This window comes from Pan paniscus, chromosome 11 (assembly GCF_029289425.2).
Source record: "Pan paniscus chromosome 11, NHGRI_mPanPan1-v2.0_pri, whole genome shotgun sequence".
Lineage (NCBI taxonomy): Eukaryota > Metazoa > Chordata > Mammalia > Primates > Hominidae > Pan > Pan paniscus.
The window spans coordinates 999716-1027710 of record NC_073260.2 but is presented as its reverse complement, the minus strand read 5'-3'; the positions used below and the strand labels follow the sequence as shown (position 1 = coordinate 1027710).

The window sequence follows — 27995 nt, the reverse complement described above, 5'->3', positions numbered from 1 at the left end:
CACACACACACACACACACACACACAAACACACACACAAATTTTTAGAATAAATGAATTCAGTAAGTCGCAGGATACAAAATCAACATACAAACATCAGTAGCATTTCTATACATAAATAATGACCCAGCTGAAAATAATCAAGAAAACAATGCCATTTATGATAGCATCAAAAAAATACTTAGGAATAAATTTAACCAACGGTGAAAGTATACTGAAAACTATAAAACATTGATTGAATAAGACACAAATAAATAGATATCCTGTGCTCACTGATCATGGATCAAAAACATTAATATTATTAAAACATTCATACTACCAAAAACAATATGCAGATTTAACACAACCCCTATGAAAATTTCAATAACATTCTTCATGGAAATAGAAAAGCAATACTAAAATTGGTATGGAGCCCCAAAAAACCAAGTCAATGTTGAGGAAAAAAAAGTTGGAGGTACCACACTTGCTGATTTAAAATTATGTTACAAAGCTAAAGTAAAACCAAAACAGTATGATACTGGCATAAAAACAGAAACGTAGACCAATGGAACAGAATAGAGAGCCCAGAAATAAATCAAGGCATATACAGTCAACTAATTTCGGAGCAGGGCACCAAGAGGACATAATGGAGAAAGAAAAAACCTCTTCAATAAATGGTGCCTGGGAAAACAAAAATGTAAAGGAATGAAATTGGACCCTTATCTTACACTATACACAGAAATAAACTCAAAATGAATAAAAGAACTAAATATAAGATCTGAAACCATAAAAACCCTAGAAGAGAACATAGGGAAAAAGTTATTTGACATTGGCCTTGGCAATGATTTCTTGGATATCACATCAAAAGCTCGGGCTACAAAAGCAAAAACAAATAAATGGGACCACCTCAAATTAAAAAGCTTTTTAGCTTTTCCATTTTTCATTTATTTATTTTATACACTTTAAAATCTCTGGGTATTCTTTTTTAGCATCTTAAAATTTATTTTTATATGAGTGCCTGTAGATTTGCCGTATCCTTTAAAAAACAATTATTTTAATATATATTATAATTGTACATATTTTCGGTGTGCATATGGTGAAAGTCATTGGAATGGAAGATAGCAAGGAGCTTGGAAATTGAAAAGGAATTCAGAAGTTGTTGATGAACTCTGAAGTTATCAGCATGGATGGTTGAATGGCATCATAGACAACTATCTAGAGAGACAGTACTTGCTTTACTTTTGGAAATCAGTGTGCTGGCATTAAAACTCAGGGACTTGAAAATGATGGACACAGCCAAAGAATATAGTATGGTGCCTGGGGTGTAGGGAGTGGAGGGAGATATTCATGCATTCTATAATCTGGCAAGCATAAAATAATGCAAAAACGAAACAAGACTACCTATTCTTTAAGTTTTGTGAAGGGTAAAAAATGGTAAGGAGTGAAGCAAAGAGCTATGTTTATTTCTTTGAGGCCTTCACTTTTCCCACACAACAAGAAAATTGTTGGTAAAATCTTCTGGGCTGTCTTCTCTCCCACTTACTAGAATTGGACTATTGCTATTCTTTTTTATGAGCATTTATTGGAATACGGTGATGATGCTACACTCTAAGGCAGCGTTGTCCAACAGAAAAATATTGTGAGTCACATACATAGTGTACATTTTTAGTAGCCACATTAAAAAAGTGAAAAGAAACAAGTGAAATTCACATTGTGTTTTATTTAAACTACTATATCTAAAATATTATTATACCATGTCATCAATATAAAAATTATTAATGCAATCGATTGCATTTTCTACTAACTCTTCAAAATTTGGTGTGCGTTTACAATTGCAGCACACCTCAACTTGACTAGCCACATTTTAAGTGCTCAACAGCTAAATGTGACTAGTAACAATTGTATTGGACAATGCAGTTCTAAGGATTGAGATATTTTAAAAATCAAGAAACAATTTTTGTTGAGTAGAAAGTTACAGTATAGTTGACAAGTAAGATTCATACAGAAAGATATCTATACATCTAGCAATCATTTATACTTTAGATCTTTCAATCTACTTATTTGTTTCTCAACCTTGTTGCAAAAAAAAAAAAAAAATCTGAAATGGCTTGCATTAAGATATACAAGGTAACTTCCGTCCGTGGGGGGAGCTGCGGCGGTGGCGGTGCAGGAGGCCGGGCAGGGGTGCGGAGGGACCGACGGACGCACGGGCGGGCGGCCGGGAGCCATGGAGCGCGGCCCTGGGGCCCGGGGGCGCGGGCCGGGGTGGGCTTCCCACGGCACGACATGGAGACCTGTGGTTGCGAGGCTCCCTGGGGCTCGGCTTGGACCGCGATGGGGCTGGGCCCTGGCCTCCTAACGGGGCTGCTGTCTGGGGCGGTAGCTGGGGGGGCGCTCTCCCCCCTGCCCGCGACTCGGAGCACCCCCACCCCTCCCCTGCTGGGCCAGGCCGGGCGGCGTTGTTGGCGGGGGCCCCGGTGGAGGCCCGGCCCAGGCGGCGCCCGCCATGAACGGGCTGTCGCTGAGTGAGCTCTGCTGCCTCTTCTGCTGCCCGCCCTGCCCCGGCCGCATCGCTGCCAAGCTCGCCTTCCTGCCGCCGGAGGCCACCTACTCCCTGGTGCCTGAGCCTGAGCCGGGGCCTGGTGGGGCCGGGGCCGCCCCCTTGGGGACCCTGCGGGCCTCCTCGGGTGCACCCGGGCGCTGGAAGCTGCACCTGACGGAGCGTGCCGACTTCCAGTACAGCCGGCGCGCGCTGGACACCATCGAGGTCTTCCCCACCAAGAGCGCCCGCAGCAACCGCGTCTCCTGCATGTATGTTCGCTGCGTGCCTGGTGCCAGGTACACGGCCCTCTTCTCGCACGGCAATGCCGTGGACCTGGGCCAGATGAGCAGCTTCTACATTGGCCTGGGCTCCCGCCTCCACTGCAACATCTTCTCCTACGACTACTCCGGCTACGGTGCCAGCTCGGGCAGGCCTTCCGAGAGGAACCTCTATGCCGACATCGACGCCGCCTGGCAGGCCCTGCGCACCAGCCCGGACAGCATCATCCTGTACGGGCAGAGCATCGGCACGGTGCCCACCGTGGACCTGGCCTCGCGCTACGAGTGTGCCGCGGTGGTGCTGCACTCGCCGCTCACCTCGGGCATGCGCGTCGCCTTCCCCGACACCAAGAAGACCTACTACTTCGATGCCTTCCCTAAGTGAGCGGCCCGGGCGGGGACGGGGGCGGGGCGGGGCGGGGCGGGGACGGGGGCGGGGCGGGGACGGGGGCGGGGCGGGGACGGGGGCGGGGCGGGGCGGGGACGGGGGCGGGGCGGGGGCGGGGGCGGGGCGGGGCGGGGACGGGGGCGGGGCCCGGGCCGGGCGCGAAGTCTCACCCGCTCCACGCCCCTCCCGCAGCATCGAGAAGGTGTCCAAGATCACGTCGCCCGTGCTCATCATCCACGGCACGGAGGACGAGGTGATCGACTTCTCGCACGGGCTGGCGCTCTACGAGCACTGCCCCAAGGCGGTGGAGCCGCTGTGGGTGGAGGGCGCCGGGCACAACGACATCGAGCTCTACAGCCAGTACCTGGATCGCTTCATCTCCCAGGAGCTGCCCAGCCAGCGCGCCTGGCGGCGGCCCCAACCGGCCGGACCTCAGCAATAAGGCGGCCCCCGGACCTCACCCCGCTCCGGCCCCCCAGGGGCTGCATGTGGACCCCCCGGGCGGCCCAGGAGACCCCGCCCCGACCCAGGGGCTGTGGACGATGTACAGGCAACAGAGCTACGCACTCCTTTCCTTTTGGAAGCAAGAAGAAAATACGTGAAAACGGAAATTAAAGATTTAAAATTAAAAAAAAAAAAGATATACAAGGTAAAAAAAAAAAAAAAAAAGCAAAACCCCAAAAGGTGAACAAGTATTGATTTCATGTTCAATTTATTTAAAGTCTAATACTACTTGTCAATTTGGCCTTCCGAGGAAATGCATCATATATTTTTAGTTGAGCTTCATTTTAGAAGTGACTAGAGATTGTGAGTTGGGGAAAATAATTAACTTACCCTGCTAAGCTCTCACATCAATTAGGTAGCAGAGCTGGGAATAGAAAGCATAGTTTCCTCTTCTAGATGCACTGGGGAAGCTGCATGGAAATCTGGAATCCCTCACTTCTGTCAAATGCATATCCTGTTTGTGTCTCATAACCTGAATAAAGCTGATTATGTAACCAAGTTTCCCTGGCAGGTGTGAAACTATTTTTAGGAAAGATGTGTCATTGCTTAGAAGTGGATTAAAACAAACAAACAAACAAACAAACATATGGGTTGTTAGTCTACATAGAACAGGTGAGGCTGATCAAATTTCCCCCATAGTGGATGAGTACAGTATAAGAAATATCAAGGCTAATTGAACTGTGAACCATTGATCATTGTTTAGAGAACAAATGAATCTTTCTCTGCCTGGTGGAGGAGGATGGTAACATTTCACTGCTTGAAACTCACGAGACTTTTAAAAACATGTATTTTTGGTGTTCAAATTTTAGGTCCTGCACCCGATGTTGTCTCAGACAAAATCTACCAAATCAGCAAAACGATTGAGGAATATGCTATATGTCCTGATCTCCGAATCGACCTATCTCGACTAGGAAGACAAGAATTTGACCTAGAGAACAAATTCAAACCATTCAGAGGTAACAGAGATTTTATTTTGAAGAAGTCAGAGTAACTGTGTGGATGGGGCTGACTGGTTTCTGTAGGGAAGTAAACTCATGAAAATTATTGCATTGTTAATCTCAGGGGTGACTCGATAAATGTGTGTAAACTTAATATGGTGTAGAGAGAAGACATGAGAGCAGCCAAGATATTCAGAACTGGAAACTTTCAAAAACCACTTCCCAAACTCGATATCATTTTCAACATAGGAAAAGTTTTATGGTTGACTTCATTATAGCATTCCAAAAATAGGCTGTGAATTGCCAAAACTTGTCTAAGCAATTAAGGTGAAGATGCTGGAATGCCTTAGTTAAGAAGAAACCTAACAAGTCAATGGGTTATTACATTTCTCGAAAGGTAGGAGTTTCTTTTCCAAGCCATAACCAAGCTTGGAATAATTACGCATCAGCTTATTGAATGCATAATTATTGATCACCTGCCCTATACCAAGCACCGTGTTAGGAGATTTTACAAAGGAATTCAGTAACTACCAAATATATTTAGGCAAGTGACTCAAAAATTAAAGAACCAAAATGAGATTGTCAAAAATATTATCTTATATTGTAAAGCAAATATAACTTCTACAGTATTCAGAAGATAGCCTTTTGTTTTATAGATTAATTTTAGACCATATGACAACAACATTAATAACATGTATGTATACAACATTTTCCCCCTATATTTTATCATATTGCTTTTTCCTAGAAGGCATAGAATAGCAATAGATCTAACATGTTTTACTTTTTTAGTGCTTCTATAAGCTTGAATGCAGTTTGTGTTAAGATGGTATCCTCATTTTAGAAGTAATTTAACTTAGCCCAAAGGAGGAAATACCTGGTTTTTGTCCATGTAATATTTTAGGGATACAGAAAAGATTAAAATGGATTGTGTGGGGGTCACAGTATTTGCCCAATGTTACCAAATCTTTCTTGAGAAGTTTTGAGTCAGTTGTTTGCTTAGGTAATGAGCAGAAATTTACAGAGAGCCATGATACTCACTGGAAGCAGCAGGGCCTGCTTTTGCTAATCTAGCTGGGAGAATGCATAGGCATATGTGTGCACACGCATGGGATGGCTGGACAATTAAAGGCAAGGGGTACATTATATTAAGCAAAATGATTTCAATACGCTGATTACATTTGGTTGGAAGGACTAGGCTTATTTTTGGCATCTTCACAATTTTTATAGTTGTCCAAGAGACCCGAATCTTCGTGGGCTCTCATTCAGGCTCATTGCTGCAGCCACATTGCTAGTTGAACGAGTTTTCTAAAAATGTTACTGATACCAGGAGATAGGTAGAGGGATTCCCTGGCTTCCAAGAATTTGGAGATAATTGTTTGGGATAATTTATGTGCTGTATTCTTGCTGGTTCAAGTGTTGAGCAAAGCTTGAGTTAATTAGGAACAAATAATTCCTTTGCATTTCACTTTAAAGTGTCAAGAGCATGAACTATATGATGTGAACTTTCAATTTTTACTGACTTCTTGTTCCCTCGTTTTTCATGTTTGTTTGGTACTGTGTGTTACCTATTGTAAATACCAAATGTATTTAGGCAAGTGGTTCAAGAATTGAAGAGCCAGAATGAAATTGTCAAAAACATTATCCTATAATGTAGAGTGAGTAAAACTTCCAAAGTACTCAGGGCATAACCTTTTGTCTTACAGATTAATTTTTTTATGGCGGTAAAATATACATAACAAAATTTACCATTTTAACCATTGTCAGGTGTACACTTTATACAGGTTAATTTTTAATTACTTCGTAGATTATTATGCTCCTCATGTAAAAAGATAATTTAAAAGTATCCGTGTTACAAATATAATTATATTTGAATGAACACATAGATTACACTGACTTAAGTATAAGAAAAAATATGTTTAGATATGTATTTGATCAGATGAAGGGATAATATTATATGGCATATTAAGATCTCATCCATGAAATATCACACCTGGATTTACTAAAAATTATTGAAAGTGGGTTGGTAATATCTTCAGTGCAAGTTTAAAAGTATTTCAGGGTTTCAAAGTAGTATGTATTTGAAAAATCTGAAAACAATATACATAAGTTTCAAAATTTAGCTAAGAATTTAAAAAAGCAGGGCTCCTGGACAAATTTTAGCACCTAAAGAATTGATTTACTACTTCTTGGAAAAGTACTTTCTGAGCATTAATTATACACTGATTGACAAGTATGAAAAATGTATTCTGAGCTTTTTGGTATGTCACATAAATGAATAAAACTTTTTGGATTCTTGGTTACTGGGTGGTGCTAGATACTGGAAAGCATTTGTGTTTAATGAGAACTTCTAGATATTTGCCATTCACTTGGAAATTGGGTGCTAGATTGGGCATGAATGAGATTTCACTCAAACCCAGGAATATATTCATCACCAATTCTGCACTTGAATCTGGTAGGCACAATGGCATTTGGAAAATAGGGGTCACTACTGAGGTCACTTGCTGATTTGTTTCATACCAGCTGAGTCAGTCTTTGGCCAGCCCCCACAAGAAAGGCAACCGGGTATGCCAAAATGCCTCTAAACATTGAGATGTGGGCTGTGTGCGTTGTTTTGGGAGGGGAAGTGGGAGCAGGAGTCACAGGGCACATTTTTATCTTAATTTATTCTTGTGGTTGATATTTTCCTTGCAAAGAAGAATTTATAACTTGGTATCATTTATACCCATTGAGCACCTGAAAAGCTTGTAGTATCTTGATTGTGCCCTGATTTGTGATTTTTGTCAACAAATGGGCACTTCGCTTCCCACATCATGTGTAGGGATATGATGGGCTTGTGACCAGAATTTCATGCTGTTAAGGTAGTGATTCTTTTTATGCTTCCAAGTATCTTTCATGGGTACAGTCAATGACATTTTCCTTTGTTTTTCTATCTTTAGTGGAGATAGTGGACCCAGTGGATATCTATCTTAACCTCCTTCGGACCATCTTTGACTTTCATGCCATCAGGAGTTTGCTGACTGGGCCCAGCCAACTGAAGATTCGCGTTGACGCAATGCATGGAGGTAAGCTTGTGATTTTCTCCAAATGATTGGGCAGGAAATATTGAGACCTCTACACCTGTTGGGTTTCAGAGGTTAAGAGGAAAGTTGGATTCATAGATATTCACACAACATGTGTATGTTCAGATATTTGGAATGCTCTGGAAAACTTCAGGACCCTTATTTCTGTCTTTGGATGTAAATGAAAACAAAAGTTGAACAAATGAGTTTGAGGCTATGCATGTTCAAGTGTGGAGTATAGTAAAACTGTTATTTATTTGATCATATGCATGGCATAGTTTAAACAGTCAAATAAATAGTTCAAGATTTATTGTGAAAAAAATCTGTACCCAACTCCTATCTTCCCCCAATTTGTTACCTTCCAGAGTTAAATTTTTCCATTTTTTCAGCTGTTTCTTTTCGTATTTATCTCCCTATCATTAAATATTATGAATATACAGACCCTTGTTGATTTTTCAGTTTTGAGCATTACTGAATTCATACTACAGGAACTGGAGCTGCAGCTCTTTTTCACACTCTCCACCCACCACCCACCTCTCCACCCACCCTTTCCACCCACCAGTTAGGGAATCCTAGCATGCTTCCCTAATTATATCATCAGTTTGGTAAGATCATTATCTAGTGTTTACATTACCACAACACTGCTGAGCCATGCAATATGCTATAATTATATTTCCTTTACAGTACAACTTTTTGATTTCCTTGGAAACAGCAATTATCTTGTTTTCTCATTGCTTGCTTTTAATCAAGTCTATTTACCACTCTTAATCCTCAAGCTCTCCCCTAGTGTCTACATCTTCCTTCACTTCATTTTCCTGGAGACTTTGATCTGCCCCATTCTGCCCTGGTTGCTCTCTGAGCATGCTGTCATCATGAAATCTCCCTTTATCACCATGGTAGTAATTCTTTCTACACATCTCCTATGTTAAATGTCCTGCCCCCTGGTTTCTTTGTCTGACACCTTGATTTACTCGCACATTTTGGAGGAACACATTCTCCAGGAACTCAGTGAGAGAAAGCTCATGGTAGGTAAATATTTTGTGTATTGTGTATCTGAAAAGGCCTTTTATTCTACACTTGCCCTTGATTAATATTTGACTGATATGGAAATCTAAGTTGGATATTATTTTTCTTCAGAAGTTTGAGGGCATTGCTCTACTGTGTTATAGCTATTATATTAAACTTGAGAAATCCAGTGCTATTTTGATTTTTAATCCATTGTCTTTCCTTTTTCTTCTCTGGAAGCTTTTAGGACCTTTGACTTACCTTCAGTGTTCCTCTGTTTTACAATAATGGATCTTAGTGTGGGACTCTATCTTTATTATATCGGACACCTGATGGACCCTTTCAGTCTGAACACTTGTGTCCTTTAATTCTGGAAAAGTTTTTGAATTACTATTTAGTAACCATTCTGGTTATTTTTACTACTGAATTGATCCTTTAATTATTCTATTTCCCCTTCTCCTCCCCAGTTTTTCATCTCTTTATTTTGTTCTACTTTCTGGGAAATTTCCTTGACTTTATCTTCCAGTCCTTTAGTTCTACCATTATATTTTTAATTTCCTAAAACTTTTGTTTGTATTTTCCAAAGATCCTCTCTTGTAAAAACACATCCTAGTTATGTTTCATGGATACCATATCTTTTTAAACTTAGGTTTACTGAGGTATAATTTATACACAGTAAAACTCACTCCTGGTAGATATACAGTTTGATAAGATTTGACGAATATATACAGTCATGTAACCACTATCACAATCAAGATTGAATATTTCCATCACCCCAAAGAGTTTTTTGCTGCCCTTTGTAGTCAAACCTCTCCCCTTATCCCCAGCCCCTGGCAACCACTCATCTGCTTTCTGCTCCCATAGTTTTGCATTTTCCAGAAAGTCATATAAATGGAAGCATACAATATGTCACCTTTTGCTTCAAGCTTCTTTCACTCAGCATAATAATTTTGATATACATTCTTGGTGTTGCATGTATCAGTAGTTGTTCCTTTTACTGCTGAGTACAATTTTATTGTGTTGTCGATATACCACCATTTGTTTATCCATTCACTGGTTAATGAAAATTAGATTTCTTTTTCTTCTAGTTGTTGGCTATTGTAAAGAAAGATACTGTGAACATTCGTGAACAAGTCTGTATGTTTTCATTTGTCTTGGGTAAACAGCTAGGAATGGGATTGCTGAGTCATATGATACATGTATGTTTACCTTTATAAGAAATGGCCAAATCATTTTCCAAAATGCCTGTTCCATTTGCACCACTGGCAATGCATGAGGGCTCCAGTTTATCTGTATCTTCACCAATACTTGGTACTGTCAGTCTTTTCCATTTTAGCCATTCTACTCTATCTTGTTAATGTCTATTAGGATATTACTGATATATTTTAAAAAGTTTTCTTCTCCCTGTATAATTTTTGTTTCCTCCAGGTTTCTCTTTACTTTTTGTTTATTTTCACCTCATCTCAAATACATTCCTCAAAATTTTGGTGATCCTTGGCTTTCTGGCATATTTAAGAATGAGGCACTAAAAATCTGCTGGGAGCTCTGAGCCTGCTGTGGGTCTTCTCCATGGGCCTTACTCTAAGGGCTTCTGGCTAGGCTGTTCTGTTCTTTCTTGTTGGGCTGATCATATTCCTCAGGAAAAGAACTTTCAGGTTCTTGCCTTAGCATTATCTGGCCTACAGGGAAGACAGCTTTGCTTTTTTTCCAAATAGTATGAGCAATGTTTCTGGGTTTCAGCCTTATTGCCTGGTTTATACTGTATGTCCATCTTTGAATCAATTGCTCTGGCTAGAAGATGGAGGACGCTGACTGCGCAGACCTAGGTCACCTCCTTAGCCTTGGGGAGGTGGGATTTAGCCATACCCAGACCCCATGAACTGAGATGGGGAAGGGAGTTTTTCTCCAATAGAAATCCCAAATGCTGTATCCAGAGGAAGAGGAAATGTGTGCTGGGCAGGCACAATCAAGAGATGTTCACTATTGGAGGATTGTGTGTTGTATTGGTGGAAAATAAGTGGAAAGCAATATCTTTCAGATATTTCAGAAATGTGCCTTATGTTCTACCTCAGGCTCTGTTCCCTTGCTCATAATGTTACTTCGATTTAGATGGGCTTCCCACTCCAAACCCAAACACTTGCCAACTTTATATTATTCCGTCAAGTTCCACCAGAAATGCTGCTTCTTCCTTGAAGCCTTATGTGTGGTTATTGCTTCTCTGAAGCCATTGGATATAATTATTTCATCAATGTGCATTGTTTAGTCTTACCACTGCAGTCATTCATTTGCAGCTTTGACTCATCCCACTACTAGATTACAAGCCCAGGAATGTAGAAACTATGTGTTTTGCATCCCTTCAATATGATCCCTTCATTTCCTAGCAGAGCAGCTCCATATTGCATACTCCATAATGTTCATTGAACTGGAAAATACTATTCCTTGGCATGTATTTTGGTAAAATGTGCTTGTTTTTATATGCTTCAGTGGTTTATAGTGTTTAATTATATACTTGGCAGAGTCCAAATGATTGCAGAGACAAAGAACATTGCTAGAGCCCTTTAATGCTTTTGCATATATTCAGCTAAAGCTTTTAATACATGAAAAGCAACAGGCAATGAATCATTATTATGTAGCTGATTTCTTTCTGGCAACCTTTTAGAAAAATTTCAGGTGAAAAAATGTATGTAACTAGATGATTGAATACATCTTCTGTATTCCTACCACAGTAACTGGCACATAGTAGATGCTCAATAAATAGTAGTTCAAGCAAATATTGTTCTATATTGTATCTTTAAAACGATTGTAAATTTATATTTTTCTTCTGGGTTATTAAATGGTGTTTCCTGTACTATTCAGAACAAAATACTCTGGGGAGAAGGTTCTGCAAATATTTAATATTGCTGTGTATCTATTTTTAGTTATGGGACCTTATGTGAGAAAAGTTCTGTGTGATGAGCTGGGGGCCGCAGCCAATTCTGCAATAAACTGTGTTCCCCTGGAAGACTTTGGAGGGCAGCACCCTGACCCAAACCTGACATATGCAACGACTCTTCTGGAAGCAATGAAAGGAGGAGAATATGGATTTGGAGCTGCATTTGATGCTGATGGGGTAAGTAGGAAAGCTCTCTGTCTGCTGACCCTTTGATCCTATAATGAGCCATGCACTGGAAAGCAGAGAATTAATGAACACATCTGGAGCTAACATGTATGGGGCATGTGTGCCCTAACTGGCTCTGCATCTGCCCTTCTGTTTAATGACTAAGTATTGCAATTAAATAGCGATTACTTTTCTTAGTTCCAGATTTACATTATGGCATACAAAGGTTGTTTATTTAAAAATATATATTATTCAGTAAATCTTTATTTATGGCTGGTGTTGTTGAAAGCACCAAGTTAAGAAATCAGCTATTTCTGCAAGAAGCAGTGTTCTCTATTATGTTTGGGAGAAAGAAAGAGTTAGGTATTTGGGGGCTTCTAAAGCTTGAGCCACATTTCAACAGGTGGAACATGTTCCTGGTGTGTCAAGATTCTGGGCCCTTGGTACTCAGAGGTTTCGAAGAATGTTTCCCATGTTCTCTTTGGCCTCATTCAAGTTGTTAGATTGTTAAATATAAGACGGCAGTAAAGTGGATTGTGATGATTATGGGAATGGGCTGCTAGCAGATGCTTCTGTCCGATCATTTTTACGCATTCCTTCCTACAGGACCGTTACATGATCCTAGGCCAAAATGGCTTCTTTGTGAGCCCTTCTGACTCCCTGGCCATCATTGCTGCCAACCTCTCTTGCATTCCATGTTTCCGTCAGATGGGGGTCCGCGGGTTTGGGAGGAGTATGCCAACCAGCATGGCCCTGGACAGGTAAGCAAGGATGTCACCGTGAAAAACTTTATGGTAGACCTTTGGCGTCGATGTCTCCTTTGTTGGTTGCTGGCGCTTATTCTCTCCCCTGCTCCATTTGGGAATGCGTTGAAAGCATGGGAACACGGTATAGTGTACTGGGTAGAAGCTGGAGAATCAGGTGGCCTGAGCTTAATTCTTGGTTCTGCCACTTACTAGCTGTGGGAATTTAGACTTATTTAGTCTCTGTGCCTCAGTTTTCTTATCTGTAAAATGTGGATAATAATAGTGGTATCTTTATATGGATTGTCATGAAGTACAAATGAGGTGCTTCATGTAGAACATTTAACATGGTGCCTGGTACATAGTAAATACTACATAAATGTTTAGCAACAGGACTTATTAACCTGAAAGTATGTATGTATAAGTGAGGGGAAAAAAGCATGGGTTTTGAGGTCAGATTATATTATGTTCAAATGCTAACTTATACCCTTATTAGCGCTGTACAAATAGAAAAATGATACTTCATAGGTTTATTGTAAGAATGAAACGAGACAGTGCATGGAAAATACCCAACAAGAGGTTCACTCAGTAGGGCTCTAACTAACCCTATTAGGTTTCATTCTTCTTGCTCTATCCATCCCTCTTGTCTATCACCCTATATTATAAAACATTGAATTTCAGAGTCTGACATTTTCAACCAGCACGTGTTATTATAGAAACAGTGTATGTGCCTGGTGGAAAGTTAGAAAACACAAATAAGAGAATGTAAACATCATATCCCCTACCTTGGGTTACCTATGTTAATAGAAAAACTTATATTCCTTACTGTATCTCTTTCTATACATATATGTTATACACATACAATTAAAATACATAATATAATATACATAATATATACATATATAATTTATTTGCCTGTGATAATACCAAAGACATCAAAAAGTACATTGCTTGTAACCTGCTTTTTCTTTTCCATCAACAATTGCCAACTACCAATTAATAAATTTTGGCCGGGTGTGGCGACTCACACCTGTAATCCTAGAGCTTTGAGTGGCTGAGGTGGGAGGATCACTTGAGGCCAGGAATTCAAGACCAGCCTGGGCAATAGAGCAAAACCCTGTGTCTACAAAAAATTTTCTTTAATCAACGAGGTGTAGTGGCATGTTCCTGTAGTCCCACACCAAATGTTGATTAGGATAGGAAGCAACCAGAACTTTCATACATTGCAAACAAAAGTGTAGAATGGAAGACAGTTTGGCAGTTTCTTGTAAAATGGAGCCTACAGCTGACCAACATTCCATTCCTAAATATTTACCCAAAAATAATGGAGATGTGTCCACAAAAGACCTGTATAATAATATACATAGTTGCATGATTCATAATAGCTAATAACTGGAAACAATACAAATGTCCATCAACAGGAGATTGCAAAAATAAATTGTGACATATTTATATTTTCGTATACTACACAATAACAAGAAGGAATGAAATACTGACACATGCAGTGGGTGTGGATGAATAAAAAAAAATTAAATGATAAAAAGCCAGTAACAAACAAATACATAATATATAATTCCATTTCTGTGAAGTTTCAGAACAGGTAAACATATATGTGGCAATAGAAATTATTACAATGTTACTGTATGAGGGGTAGGAAGAAGGCACCGGGAAACATTCTGAGGTGACGGGAATGTTCTGTGTCTTAATCTGGGTGGTGGTTACATGGATGTGCACACTTTTCAAAACTCATTGAATTGTCCCCATAAGATGCATTTCACTGTATATAAATTTTACCTTATGAATGAATCAACACCATGAAAAAATAGCCACGAAATCCAGAAGATGAGATTCTACGGCACAAATTAGCCGGGTGTGATGGCGCACGCCTGTAATCCCAGCTACTTGGGAGGCTGAGGCAGGAAAATCGCTTGAACCCAGGAGACAGAGGTGGCAGTGAGCCGATACCATGCCATTGCACTCCAGCCTGGGCAACAGGAGAACAAGAGTGAAACTCTGTCTCAACAACAACAACAAAAATACTGAAGGGCCATAACACGTGGTTCTAAATGAGATACTACATTGGGCAAACCATTCAAAAAAGACATTCTGGAGACACTGAGGGAAAATTTCAGTATGATCTTAGTTTCAGATGACATAAAAATTATTTATTTGTTTATTTTAGAGAAAGGGTCTCACTCTGTTGCCCAGGCTGGAGTGCAGTGGTACGATCATAGTTCACTGTAACCTTCAACTGCTGGGCTCAAGCAATCCTCCCAACTCAGCCTCCTGAGTAGCTAGGACTACACATGCGCCATCATACCCAGTTAATTTTAAAAACATTTTTTGTAGAAATGAGATCTTGCTATGTTGCCTAGGCTGGTCTCAAACTCCTGGCCTCAAGTGATACCCCTGCTTCAGCCTCCCAAAGTGCTGGGATTATGGGTATGAGCCACTGAACCTGGCTACTTTTAATCTTCTTATTAGTATCTTTTGATGAGCAGAAGTTTTAAATTTTGATGAAGTCTAGTTTATTTTTCTTATAATTAATGGATTATATGATTATTATATATGTCTTTGTCAACTACAAGAAATTTTTGCTTCCTCCAAGGTCAGAGAGATATTTTCTCTATATTTTCTTCTAGAGTCATTGCAGTTTCAACTTTTACATTTATGTCTAGAATGATTTTGAATTAATTTTTGAGGACAGTATAAGGTAGGGGTCGAGGTTCACTTATTTCCCTTATCCAGTTTTTCCAATCCCATTTTTAAAAAAGAATTTTCTTTCCCCTGAACAGCCTTGGCACCATTATTAAAAATCTGTTGACCATATATATGTAGATCTATTTCAGGATTCTCTATTCTATACCACTGATCCATTTGTTGATTCGTATGTAAATATTACACTGAAATTAGGTGAGCTTCCCAACATGTTTTTCTTCTTTGTCAAATTAAAGGGAAATTATATATTCTAGGTCCTCTGCATTTTATTTCATTTTAGAACCAACATCTCAATTTCTACCAAAGCCTACTGGGATTTTGATTGGGATTATGTTGAATCTATAGAGCCATTTGGGGAGAACAGTATTTTAATAATCTTGAATCTTCCAATCCATGAATGTGGTATATCTCTCTATTTAGGTTTTCTTTAATTTCTCTTACATGTATTTCAAAATTTTTAATGTAGAGATCTTATACAATTTTTGTTAAATTTATTTCTGAGTATTTTCTTTATTTTGATGCTATTATAAATGTTTTATGAATTTAATTTTCCAATTATTTGCTGCTGGTGCTTTTTTGTAAATTGACCTTGTATTCTTCACTAGAGGGGAGAAGAATCACCTACCTTTTGGATGCCTCCCACTCTACTTGTCTCCCTGAGGTGATATGGACCTTAAGTCCATGATGGTGAACTAAACTCAGTTTAAAATTCTTGCCTAGCAGCACCAAAGAGTGGTATGTGATTCCATGTTTTCTCCCATTTACCTTTGCCTACACCCTTCCCTTAAAAAAAAAAAGACTCCGTAGAATTGTAGGGAACAAAGCAAAAATGGGACCATTTCTAGAAATTGAGAACTCAGAGACATATAGGATCCTGAGTGATATGTAGGGTATTTAATAATATAGGAGTATATTTAACCCTTCCACTTATACAGAATCTTATAATTTAGAAATAATTTGTAACATATCAACTCACTTGATCTTGGCAATAATTTTATGAGGTAATTGAGATAGGCATTACTCTCCTCATATTAAAGATGTTGAACCAATGATCAGAGAGCTTAAGTGACTTGCACAAGGTCACATAGTGAATTAGAAATTGACTCAGGATTTGAAACTAGGTCTTCTGATAATAGGGTACTACTGTATCTGCCCAATAACTATAATTGGATCAAAAGGGTCCCTGATAAACCAGCTGAGAATATTGTCCCCTGTGGGCTAGCAAATAACTTTCCAAACCATGGCTAGGGGAGGCTGGTTTTACTCTGACAACAAAAACCATTTGTCCTTGTTTCTTGTGGAAATTTCCCAGCAGTTCTTGATTTCACTTTACCCCTCCTTCTCAATAAATCTCTGTTTCAGTCAGAAACCAGAGGCCTTGCTTAGAAATTTCACAAAGGACCTGTTCTGATATGTAAGTGACCATTTAAAAGGATTATTCATGCTTGCTGGTTGGGAATCAGAATTCTGTGGGGCTCTGACGTGGTGATTTGTTCTGGGTATTTGATCTGTTGTGTAGGTCCCAGGTGGATTCTCATGATGGACACTTTATAAGCTTCTTTCTTCCTGGGTAAAATCAAAGCAGCTTCAAAATTTCAACCTTGACAGTGGTTTCCCATATAGCTTATTTTTTTTTAATTAGTAAAACTATAGGAATGTGCCCATAAATGCCAGGCCCTGGAATAATAACAACTGAGGACACAGTTGAGACCCATTAAATGACACACTTGCCTAAACTCCTGGGATTCCAGAATAAGGGGAGGCCTGTACCCTTGAGGCTGATGAATTATTCAGACAAACTTTCATTGTTCACAGATAATTGTGGTTCCCCAAGGGAAGATTTTCAGTGTCTTTAATTTCTACTCTTACAGTGTCACTAAAACAAGGATTCCATTTAGCCCAGAATAATACAGTTTCAGCCTTGAAAATGGCATTCTTTTGGGGCTTTGTCATTCTGAATGTGTCTGATTTGTGGTTGCAGATGAATCTGTGTTGCTGAAACATTTTGGTTCAAATGATTTCAGAAGTAAAACACATTGAAAGTATGTTTGTGGCCTGAGGTCTGTCTCCACCCCGTGTAGTGGTATTAAATAATCCTTTGTGCCATCATCCTTCAACAATATTTATGAAGCACCCATCTGTGCTTGGGGCTGTGCCGAATTCTGTGCAAAACAAGGCAAACACACACAGCCTGAAGCCCTATTCACTAGACATATTTACAGTCTCAAACACGGCTAGCATCCTTGAATACATCCCAAGAAGCCAGATCTAAAAAGTATGTTTTGACTATGAAAAAGGCCATCCAAGGTCCACCACCCATAAGCAGGGTGGTGAATGGATTAGTGCTCATCTACCCTCTATTTGCTCTTATGCCACCCCTATGGTTCACCATTTATCCACTCAAGAAATATTTATTAAGGACCTCCTATGTCCTAGACATGGTCCCCATGGCGGTGCTTTCAGTCTAATGGGGAAGACAAAGAATAACAAGTAAGGGAAACATACAGAAACACAAATTGTAACACAGGCTAGTGGAAATGAACTTGGTGCAGTACTCATTGGTGGGCATTGAGCATCTTGCTTAGATAGGAGATCCAGGGAAGGACTCTTGGAGGAGATTAGGCATAGGACCAAAGATCAGAAACAGGTATCTGGACCTGACTGTGATGCTGGGATTAGAAATGACACCCACACATGTGAAAACACTTATTCCTCAGAAGGTAGCCTACAGCTATTTGTTGCCAATCCCCAATCTAAAATATGTACTATAGCTTTATCTTGAACATACTCAGCTGATCGTTGGAATCCAGACAGTGTTAATCCTGCAAGTATGCAAGTATCTACTGATCTCTGGTGATCTCGATTCTTACCACGTCCTTTAGATCTGTGCTGTTTCATCTCCCAGATCAGTCATGATGGATGACAGTGGTGGAAGAGATAGTGATGTGAGCTCATATGTAATTACTCAGTCTCCCATACATTGCTTCTGCTATAGAATGATGGGAATTATTTTGCTTTAGCAGATAAATATGTTCAAATGTAACCTATATTAACATAAAAGAAAAAAAGAAGAAAGCCCTTTATCCTGTAAGTTATTGCCCTGAAACTCTGTATAGCTGATTCAGTTAGGATCAAGGCAGGAAAGAGATGGCACCCTCAAAAAGGTCTTACTAAAGAGAATTTAGTAATTGTAACTTAATAACCTGGTCTAAGGAACGGATGAGGTTAAGGAAACCAAAAAACATAAGAAGGAATGGGGAGGTACCTTAGCATCAGCAATAGCAGGAAGCTGTTAACACCCCTAGGACTAAGAAGGGTCCAGGGGAGAGGTCAGGGTGACCACAGCCTAGTGAGGTCTGGAGTTGTGAAAAGTGGGTGGTCAGACAAGAGCTGAACTTGGCAGGGGGGAGAAATGCCCCAACTTGTCTCTTCTCACCCTCCAACCTCCTGCTGGTGCCTCCTATAACCAAACCGCACTGGAAGCCAGAGGGCAGCCTATGGAGTTCCGCCTCCTGGGGAAGAGAACAGGGCATTTGATGAAGTGGGGACTTTGGGGTAGAAGGGGACAAAAAGCCACCAGCATAAATGGCACAATGGCCCATCTTTTTGCTTATTTCTACTTGCTTATCTCCTAGTCTCATCCTCTTCCCTCTTTTTTGGACTTCAGGCATAGAGAGTCGAGTTAATCATACTCATCATTGAACAATCCTTTAATAATTGGTCTGATTGAAGGCTCATTTCTTATTACTTTAAAAATGATAATGCATTTCTTTTCTGTCTGTTTGACTGCCCCACCATAGACAACCACAAAAAATGTGTTTGTTGGGTTTTGTGTATGTATTTTTTGCATATATTTTTACTTAATGTGACTAGTACTATATAAGAGATTGTATTTGATTTCTTACCTTTTTTTCCACTAAAGACCACACTTTAAGATCCTCTTGATGGCTGTACATCCATCTAGGGTGTTGCTTCAAACTGCTGCTTATTTGTCCATGAGTGCATCCATGATATTTTGCCCTTGATTCCCTCAGCAATGAACACTCAGACTGCTTCTCACTTCCTATCACAGTGAATACTGCTGCACAGGCACCCTGTGGATATGTGGGAGAATCTCTTCAACACATGTATTCAGAAGCAGAATTATTGGGCCAGAGGGGGTGTCTATACTTAATTTAGTCAATTTTAACCAAATACTGTCAGATTGCACTCCAGAATGCCCATCTCTTGCCTGCTTCTCCAACCAGTCTCTAAGTTCCTGCATCTTCAAATCCAGGCCAACACTTCATGTTGTCTAACTTTCTAATTTTTATCCAGTAGACTAGATAGAGAGTAACATACCATTGCAATTTTAATTTTTCATGTCTCACATTACTAATGAGCTTAAGCATCTCTTCATATGCTTGAGAAATTTGGGAGTTTCCTTTTCTATTAATTGCCTATTCCTGTCCTTTGACCATTTTTTTTTTTTTCTATTTAGGGTTCTTCTTTTTAGTCTGACGAATTTGCAGAAGTTCCTTGGATGATCTAGATACTAGACCCGTTGTCAGTTTTAGGCACTTCTAATTTTCATCTTTTATCTTTAGACAAAATTTTACTCCTGAGTTCGATAGCCAAATTGATATCAGTAGACAGATCTGTTATAGACAACTGAAATTTAAAATGTATAAATAGCAACTTTTCTAATTTTTCCTGAAAATTGTTTTTCCTGTGTTTAGTCTCTGCATGAGTCACCTATTATCTAAATAATAAACCTTGGAATAATCCCTCATTCCAGATGTACCACTAATCACTGGGTTTTGTTAGAAGGATCCCTTAAATGTTTTTAAATCATTATTTCTTCTCCATTCCTACATTTCCTTTTCTACTTTACGTTCTCATTATCTTTTGCTTGGACTATTGTAATAGTCAATAAACTGTTCCCACTTCCTCTAGACTTCCTCTTCTTCATTTCCTCTTCTGTACTGTCCCAAGGGCAGTTGTTCTAAAGCAGAAAGTCATGCATTTTCTTCCCTTGTTTAAAATGGGCTGGTGGGCTTTGAATGCCTGCAGGAGATTCCGTCTCCTGATTATACAACATGCATAATCTCCTGATTATAGAACACGCATAATCTCCTGATTATGAACACTTCACTCCTGCAGACATTCTTATCCTACATTCTAAACATGTCATGCTGCTTACAGTTCCCCAAATTCGATGCCCTCACATTTCTGTGCCTTTGCATGCACTTCTGTCCCTGAAATGTATTCCCTTTGCCCCACCTCATTCCACTTTGTTCTTCTTTATCTTTTATGGCTTGAGTCAAGCATCCCCTTCTCAGTAAGTCCTTTGATACCATGTTCCCTCTACCCCAACAGATATTTCAAAAAGTTAACTACTATGAGCTATCAACATGCTTCTTTTGACTTTTGTACAAAGAGACATCTGGTGATACTATCTGTTGATTGCAAAGAAAAATATACCCGACTAATAAGAAGAAAATGAATGGTGCATAATGACCCAATCTCCTTTGGATATAATAAAACTATGCCTGATTTGTGGTTTTCATTTACATTTAGGTGAGTTTGTAATGAGTTGGATTTTTAGTAATGATATGTGGGTACTGACGCTCTTAGCAAATACAGCTTAATCAATGTGAGATGAAAGGAAGCAACTGTATTGTAGTTATTTCCTAGTCGATAATGTAAAACTCCCCACAGCCTGAACTTAAGCGCAAGGTTGTTTATTCCTTGCCCTGGCAAATTGAATGAGGACTGGATTCATTACCAAGGCATTTACAAGACGCATAAGATGGCCTTCCTTTATGGTTTGTGTGTTGACCTACTGGAAAGGATACTGAGACTGGTTCAAGTCTGTAATTGTGTGTTTCTAAGAGTTGGTGTCTAATGGGAAACTGATCTCAGGCCTGTAGTTAGTAAAAAGCATTTATGTATTAACTGGCTAGAATGAGAGGAATAAATTGTTAACACTTAAGACTATAAACTGTAGGAGATTTGGAGATAGTGGTTAAATCCTCTTGGAAATGCTGGATGCATCATCTTTTATTCAATTTTTCTGAGCCATCTTGGGTTTCTGCTATCTGAGTTAGTCAGAAAAACACTTAGATGAATGTTAAGTAACCCAAGTGCTAAAATATATAGTCGTCATCACTCTCCCATGAGAACTGAAAGACGAACCTTTTTTGGAAGTCAGCTCTCTTTTATCTGCTGTATTTGTGAGGACTCTTTGATACTCAGATTCTGTCTCGGGAAGGGCATTGTCATTATTTAGGGTGTCCAGCAGCCTATTTTCAGCCCTCCCACCGATGTGGCCCTTCTTGGTCTAAACAAGTCAGTTTGACCAGTGGTGGATGGATCCAATACTGAAAGAAGCTCCTTAGAATCGCCCTGTCTGATTAGGGATTCAAGGCTACTTTAAACTGGGGTTTCAATGCCATCCAGTCTCAGTGCCACCCAGTCTCAAACATGTGGCATGCTGTTGTTCTCCAACAGGAACATTAACTTCATGGCCTGCCTTTGTAATCTCAATTTTGGTCTTCCGAGGCTACATTTGGTTAAATAACCTCTCTCTTTTATTCCTTGTGACTTAAAATATTTATTCAATTTAAAAATCAATCCCATTGATTACTGCAAAGAGGCATGAGGTATATGTTTTGAGCTGATAAAAATGTTCCATATCTTGATTACAGTGGTAGTTACACAGCTATATATATGTGTGTGTGTGTGTGTATATTTGTCAAGGCTCATGAAACTGTACACTTAGAAGTGATGAATTTTGGCTGGGCACGGTGGCTCACGCCTGTAATCCCAGCACTTTGGGAGGCTGAGGCAGGAGGATCACTTGAGGTCAGGAGTTCAAGACCAGCCTGGCTAACATGGCGAAGCCCCTGTCTCTACTAAAAATGCAAAAATTAGCTGGGTGTGGTGGCGCAGGCTTGTAATCCCAGCTACTTGGGAGGCTGAGGCATGAGAATCACTTAAACCTGGGAGGCAGAGCTTGCAGTGAGCTGAGATCCTGCCACTGCACTCCAGCCTGGGCAACAGAGTGAGACTCCTTCTCAAAAAAAAAAAAAAAAAAAGAAGTAATGAATTTTATTTTATATAAACTATACCTTGATAAAGGTGATAAAAATAATCAAACTCTATTTATTTAAAAATAAAACAAAGCATCTCTCTTGGAACTTCTTTTCTGACTAGGGGTAAGAATCATTGCTCTCTTTGAATGACTCTAGTTCCCAGCATAGAGGTTTGTATTTACTAGACCACCAATAAACATTGGTTAGGTTCAGGTGAGTTGAATTGTCTCTGGAATCACTGTTTACTGCTTTCCTTTTTGTTTGAACCAGGACATAAATATATGGCCTGCAATCTTGTCTTTGGAAAAGACATAACTTACAGAGTTGGAGGTTCTCAGATATCAGTCATTAGTCAAATTTATTGGTGATATAAAAGATATAAGGAAGGTAGTTTAGCCCGGCCTCTCAATCATATGCTCTGTCAAGCCACCAGAGAAGTTTGGTGCTTGACAACGTTTTAAAATGAAGGAGGATAATGTTAAGTCATCTTAGGCCTGAAGGTACTTCTGGAGTGAAAGAGCATTGCAGTTCTTGTGTGTGCTTTATATTTCAAAATGTATTTTGTAGCTCTCCCCACCAAAAAAGTTTCAAAATGGATTTCAGCTTCAACTTTCTAGGATAGTGTTGAGCTGGGTCTATTGAAATACTGCTTAAATGCTTGCTAAATATCACTGATTTCACTTTACCTGTCATGCTGAGGGAAAGATAGTATCTAAGATAGATGTGCAGGGTGAATCAAGATGCTGCCTGAAAGTTTTGTGTGCTCAGGAAAGCATTTTTATTTACAAGTGAACTCTATTACAGCAGAGATCCCCAACCCCAGGCCACATAGCAGGTGAGTGAGCATTACTGCATGAGTGCCACCTCCTGTCAGATCGGTGGCAGCATTAGATTCTCATAGGAGAGCAAATCCTACTGTGAACTGTGCATGTGAGGAGGCTAGGTTGCATGCTCCTTATGAGAATCTAATGCCTGATGATCTGTCACTGTCTCCCATCATCTCCAGATGGGAACCATCTAGTTTCAGGAAAACAAGCTCAGGGCTCCCACTGATTCTACATTATGGTGTGTTGTATAATTATTTCAGTATATATTACAACATAATAATAATAGAAATAAAGTGCACAATAAATGGAATGTTCTCGAATCATCCCCAAATCATCCCCCTCCCCCAGTCTGTGGAAAAATTGTCTTCCATGAAACCGGTCCCTGGTGCCAAAAAGGTTGGGGACCACTATGTTATATAGTATGTTGTTTGATTGTCATACAAACCTTCAGAAGTATTTGAGGCAGGCTCTATTATTGACATTGTATTTACAGAAAAATATGATGATGAGACGTTAAGTAATTGCCCAAGGTCACACAGAATAAATTAGTCAATATTGGTACCAGATTATCTGGCTCAAGCCTCATAATCTCTTCACTATTCCTTATTTGTGAGGGCAGGAAAAGTTCTGATTATACTCTGAGTGAAAGTCATTCGTGTGGGTTGGTGTGGGGGTAGGAGTGGGGGTAGGGAGAGAGACCTGTATTACCCCCAAGGTGGTAGATAACATCAGATAAGCAGAATTAATTTCAACCCAATACGTCTGTAATTTTGACGTTGAATATCACTACTGTTTATTAAAACTCTGAAAGAAGCAGTCCTGGCTTTAACTTAAGACTTCCAGGAAAATGTTGACCGTAGTTCAAGGTAAGGTTGGAAATTTACATCTTTGCCTCAGGATCTGCTTGAAGATCATCAGCAGCAGCTGCATTAAAAAGTATTTATTAGGCTTCAGCAGCTTTTCTCCCTGATATTCTGGGTAAAGTGGGTTAAGCAGGTATGATTCCTTCTAGAGGTTGTTTTGTTTTGTTTTGTTTTGTTGATGAAGTCTTGCTGTGTTGCCCAGGCTGGAGTGCAGTGGTGCAGTCTCGGCTCACTGCAACCTCTGCCTCCTAGGTTCAAGCAATTCTCATGCCTCAGCCTCCCGAGTAGCTGGGATTACAGGCATGTGACAAAATGCCTGGCTAATTTTTTTTGTATTTTTACTAGAGACAGGGTTTTGCCATGTTGGCCAGGCTGGTTTTTAACTCCTGGCCTCAAGTGATCCACCCACCTTGGCCTCCCAAAGTGCTGGGATTAGAGGTGTGAGCTACTGCACCCAGCCTAAGTTTTAAATCTGAGATAGACAACACTGATGACCAGAAACATAAAAGATATCGATTAAGTACAATGAGATCCTCTAGTAAATAATGTGTTAGCAGTTGGATATGAGATGCCCGAGCCTAGGAAAAAATGAAAACAAATCTTGTCAGCCCTATCTATATGCCCTACACAGGTGAGGGCGGAATCCAGACCTGGGAATCCAGTCATCTCATCTCTGATCAAGTTGCTGCCTGACGATTAAATTTGTCATTTGGAGTTCCAAGTTCTTTTAGAGTCCCTGATGGCATTGGTGGTTTATATTCTGGCATGAGGGAAAACTCCTTGTAAGTTGATGCCTGTATTTAAGAATGCAAGATCCACCAGGACTCACAGAGAGATCATATCACTTGGGATCTTTGTGCAGCAAATTAGAGAAAACTAGCTGAAATGGGGCCTAAATAGCAAAAGGAATGTGTTGGCCCACATAACTGAAGTAGATTGGCCTCAGGTGAACCGTGATCCAGCAGCTCATGTGATACTACCATTTGACCTGGTATTCCCTCTTGTCTGCTTTGCCTTAGATGGTATCACTCTTATCCCTAGGCTCTGAGCCTCTGACTGTCTGGTCCAGATAGCAAGTGTCTGCAGGATTTCTAGACCCCATGCTCTTACACCAGCTTGTCTATGAAGATGGAAGACAAAGCTTTTCTTTCCAAGAAGAAACTGAAAACATCAACTCAAGTCTTGACTTTGGTTGGGGTTTGTACTTTCTCTGACTCATTGATTCTCTGGGGCTATAGATGATGGGATAGACTGACAGTCTTAAGCCTCCTTCCCCTCATTAGGTAGAGCTAGGAGGAGGGTCATTCCTTCCCAAACTAAATGATTAAGAATGGATACATTTGTCCTCCAAAGCAAGATCTTTCTTTTTTCCTTCCAGAAAGAGTAACTGCAGTAATTAGGACCCAATTGATGGCAAAGAGGTATGATCTAGGTGAGTCCATTGGGGTGCAGTTCTGGAGGGGGAATTCAGGACCTTCTTCTTACCTCCTCCTACCCCTGCAAATACTCTGAGACTCACTAATAACTGACAGTGGTATTCAAATTGGAACAGTGGTTCTTGCCTCTGACCTTTGCATGTGCTCAAGTAGTCATCTGTCCTTCTTTCTCATCCTCTCCTCTTTATCCCTTTCTTCCTTCTTCCCACCCTTTCCCTCCATCTCTATTCCTCCCTCCTTCCCTTCGCTTCTCCTTCCCTTCTCCTTCCCTTCTCCCTCCTTCCTTCCTTCCTTCCTTCTTTTCTTATCTTCCCTTCCTCCCCACCTTGCCTACCTCTCACATTTCCATTTTCCAAAAAACCTTTTTTAGCCCCTTTTGTGTGCCAAGCACACTGCATGGTACTGGATATTCCTGATGGAGCTCATCTTCCCTTCCGTGTTCCCTTTTCCTTTAGCAAACTTCAGTGCCAACAAAATGTGTTAATATTCTCTGTGTAAGGTGTTCTGCTAGATTCAGGGAGGTCCGTGGCTTCAGCGTGAATCTCAAGGATAGAGCTGGGGAGTGTTTTTAAATCATGATGACATTGTTCATAAAGATTGTCTCACACAGATTCTACTACCTATATTTTGGGGTGGGAGGGAGAGGCAGGGAATGTAGTTTAAGAAAAGCAAGCATTTATGTCTGCCAGTGTACTCAAATGAGCTCATGTACGAAGTGGGACATGGAACTCACTGACCTTTATTGGCCTCTGCATTCAGACTACCTGGGGTTGAATTCTAACTCCTCTGCCTTCTGACTTTATGACCTTGGGCTGTTTACCTAACTTCTCAGGGTGTCTTAGTCTATTTTTGGTTTCTATAACAGAATACCTGAAACTTGGTAATTTATGAAGAAAAGGAATTCATTTCTTACAGTTATGGAGGCTGAGAAGTCCAAGGTCCAGGGGCATAACAGGTGAGAGCCTTCTTACTGTCGAGGACTCTGCAGAGTCCCAAGGTAGTACAGGGGGTGAGGGGGCTGAGCATGCTAGCTCAGGTCTCTCTTCCTCCTCTTATAAAGCCACCAGACCCACTCCCATGGTAACTCATTAATCCACTAATCCATGAATGAGTTAATCCATTCATGAGGTCAGAGTCCTCATGACCAAATCCCTTCTTAAAGCCCCCACCTCTCGATACTGCCACACTAGGGATGAAGTTTCAACAGAAATTTTGAAGGGGATAAACATTCAAACCATAGCACGGGGTCTCGTACTGAGGATTAAATTAGGTTATATATATATATATAGTGCTTAGAGCAGTGCCAGTCCACAGTATGCGTTCAATGAAGTTAGCTATTATTGTCATGGCGATGGGGCTTTATGGATAAGAGAGTGAAGCATAGGCAGTGGATTCTCATGAGTAGTCTCCCGTGCTTCCACATTAAGGACTAAATGTTGGCCAGTGGCTGTGCTCAGGCCCCGTCTTCCACATGTGGATGCTAGTGAGGCAGGGGTGCTTTCTTGCTGTGTATATTCACATTTCAGAGTCCCTCAGAGCTTCCAGAGGACTCTGCTGTGTGAACCTCACATATCTCTATTTTATAGTTTTTCAGATTACTTTGTAAATAATTATTGTTAATTTTCTTTAGCTTTTTAAAAATATGTATTAATATATTGAGCCTTTCAGTTATGACCTAGGAATAGACCTACTTTTTTTGGGGTGGGGAAGGGGTCCGTCTGTTGCCTAGGCTGGAGGGCAGTGGCACAATCACAGCTCACTACAATGAACTTCCAGGCTCAAGTGATCCTCCCATCTCAGCCTCCCAAGTAGCTGGGAACACAGACATGCACCACCCTACCTGGCTAATTTTTTATTTTTATTTTTTGTAGAGACAAGGTCTCACTATGCTGCCTAGGCTGGTCTCAAACTCCTGGACTCAAGCAATCCTCCTGCCTCTGCCTCTCAAAGTGCTGGGATTATAGGCGTGAGCCACCATGCCCAGGCCCTATTGCCTTTTGATCCATACTTTTTGATTAATATCCTCTAAAACACATGAAAATTCATTGTTCCCTCTGTTAGGTGCTTCCATAGAACACATATAGGACCCTAGAAGTCCCGTCTCTTTAGAAAAATTATCTTTCTGGGAAAATACAGAGTTTCTTTTGTAACACATCTGTGTCTCTGTATGCTGGCCAAAAGCCTCAAACCCCCGAACAGACCTGAAATGTTTATCCCTACCACTACTTCTGATAATAGGGGTTTGACTTTGTATTGCCCACACATCCCATTAAAACATATAATGTGATTTGTGCGCATATTGTGAGCATTTGTTCATTTTATAACCTGTTTAGTAGTTCAGCCAAAAGCAACAAAAGTGAAATAAGAGAAACATCCTGAGCAAAAAGAATTGCTCTTTGATATACCTGTGCACTGGCATGAGAGGACAGAGGAGAGATTTGTGAAAGTGGACTCCTTTGTTATTAATATAACACCGGCTACTTTCTTTAACAATTAACATCTCAACCCCAATTTATCATTATTGTGGCTGTTTTTTTGCTTTC

The 27995-nt window shown here is 40.3% G+C and overlaps 2 protein-coding genes across 2 annotated transcripts in view; both read left to right on the top strand.

Annotated features, from left to right (window-relative positions):
• The window catches only part of LOC117978220 (phosphoglucomutase-like protein 5), a 71150-nt gene that overhangs the window by 24667 nt on the left and 18488 nt on the right, over nucleotides 1-27995 (top strand). Inside the window, exons 3-6 of the mRNA XM_055117373.2 lie at nucleotides 4500-4646; nucleotides 7565-7690; nucleotides 11611-11801; nucleotides 12396-12550. Of these exons, the coding sequence (XP_054973348.1) occupies nucleotides 4500-4646; nucleotides 7565-7690; nucleotides 11611-11801; nucleotides 12396-12550 (619 nt within the window). The remainder of the gene's footprint in view (nucleotides 1-4499; nucleotides 4647-7564; nucleotides 7691-11610; nucleotides 11802-12395; nucleotides 12551-27995) is intronic.
• Nucleotides 1123-4636, top strand: LOC117978219 (alpha/beta hydrolase domain-containing protein 17A-like). Its single transcript, XM_055117374.2, has 3 exons — nucleotides 1123-3179; nucleotides 3379-3835; nucleotides 4500-4636. Exons 1-2 carry the CDS (start codon nucleotides 2485-2487, stop codon nucleotides 3626-3628), a joined length of 945 nt encoding a protein of 314 aa, XP_054973349.1. The 5' UTR covers nucleotides 1123-2484; the 3' UTR covers nucleotides 3629-3835; nucleotides 4500-4636.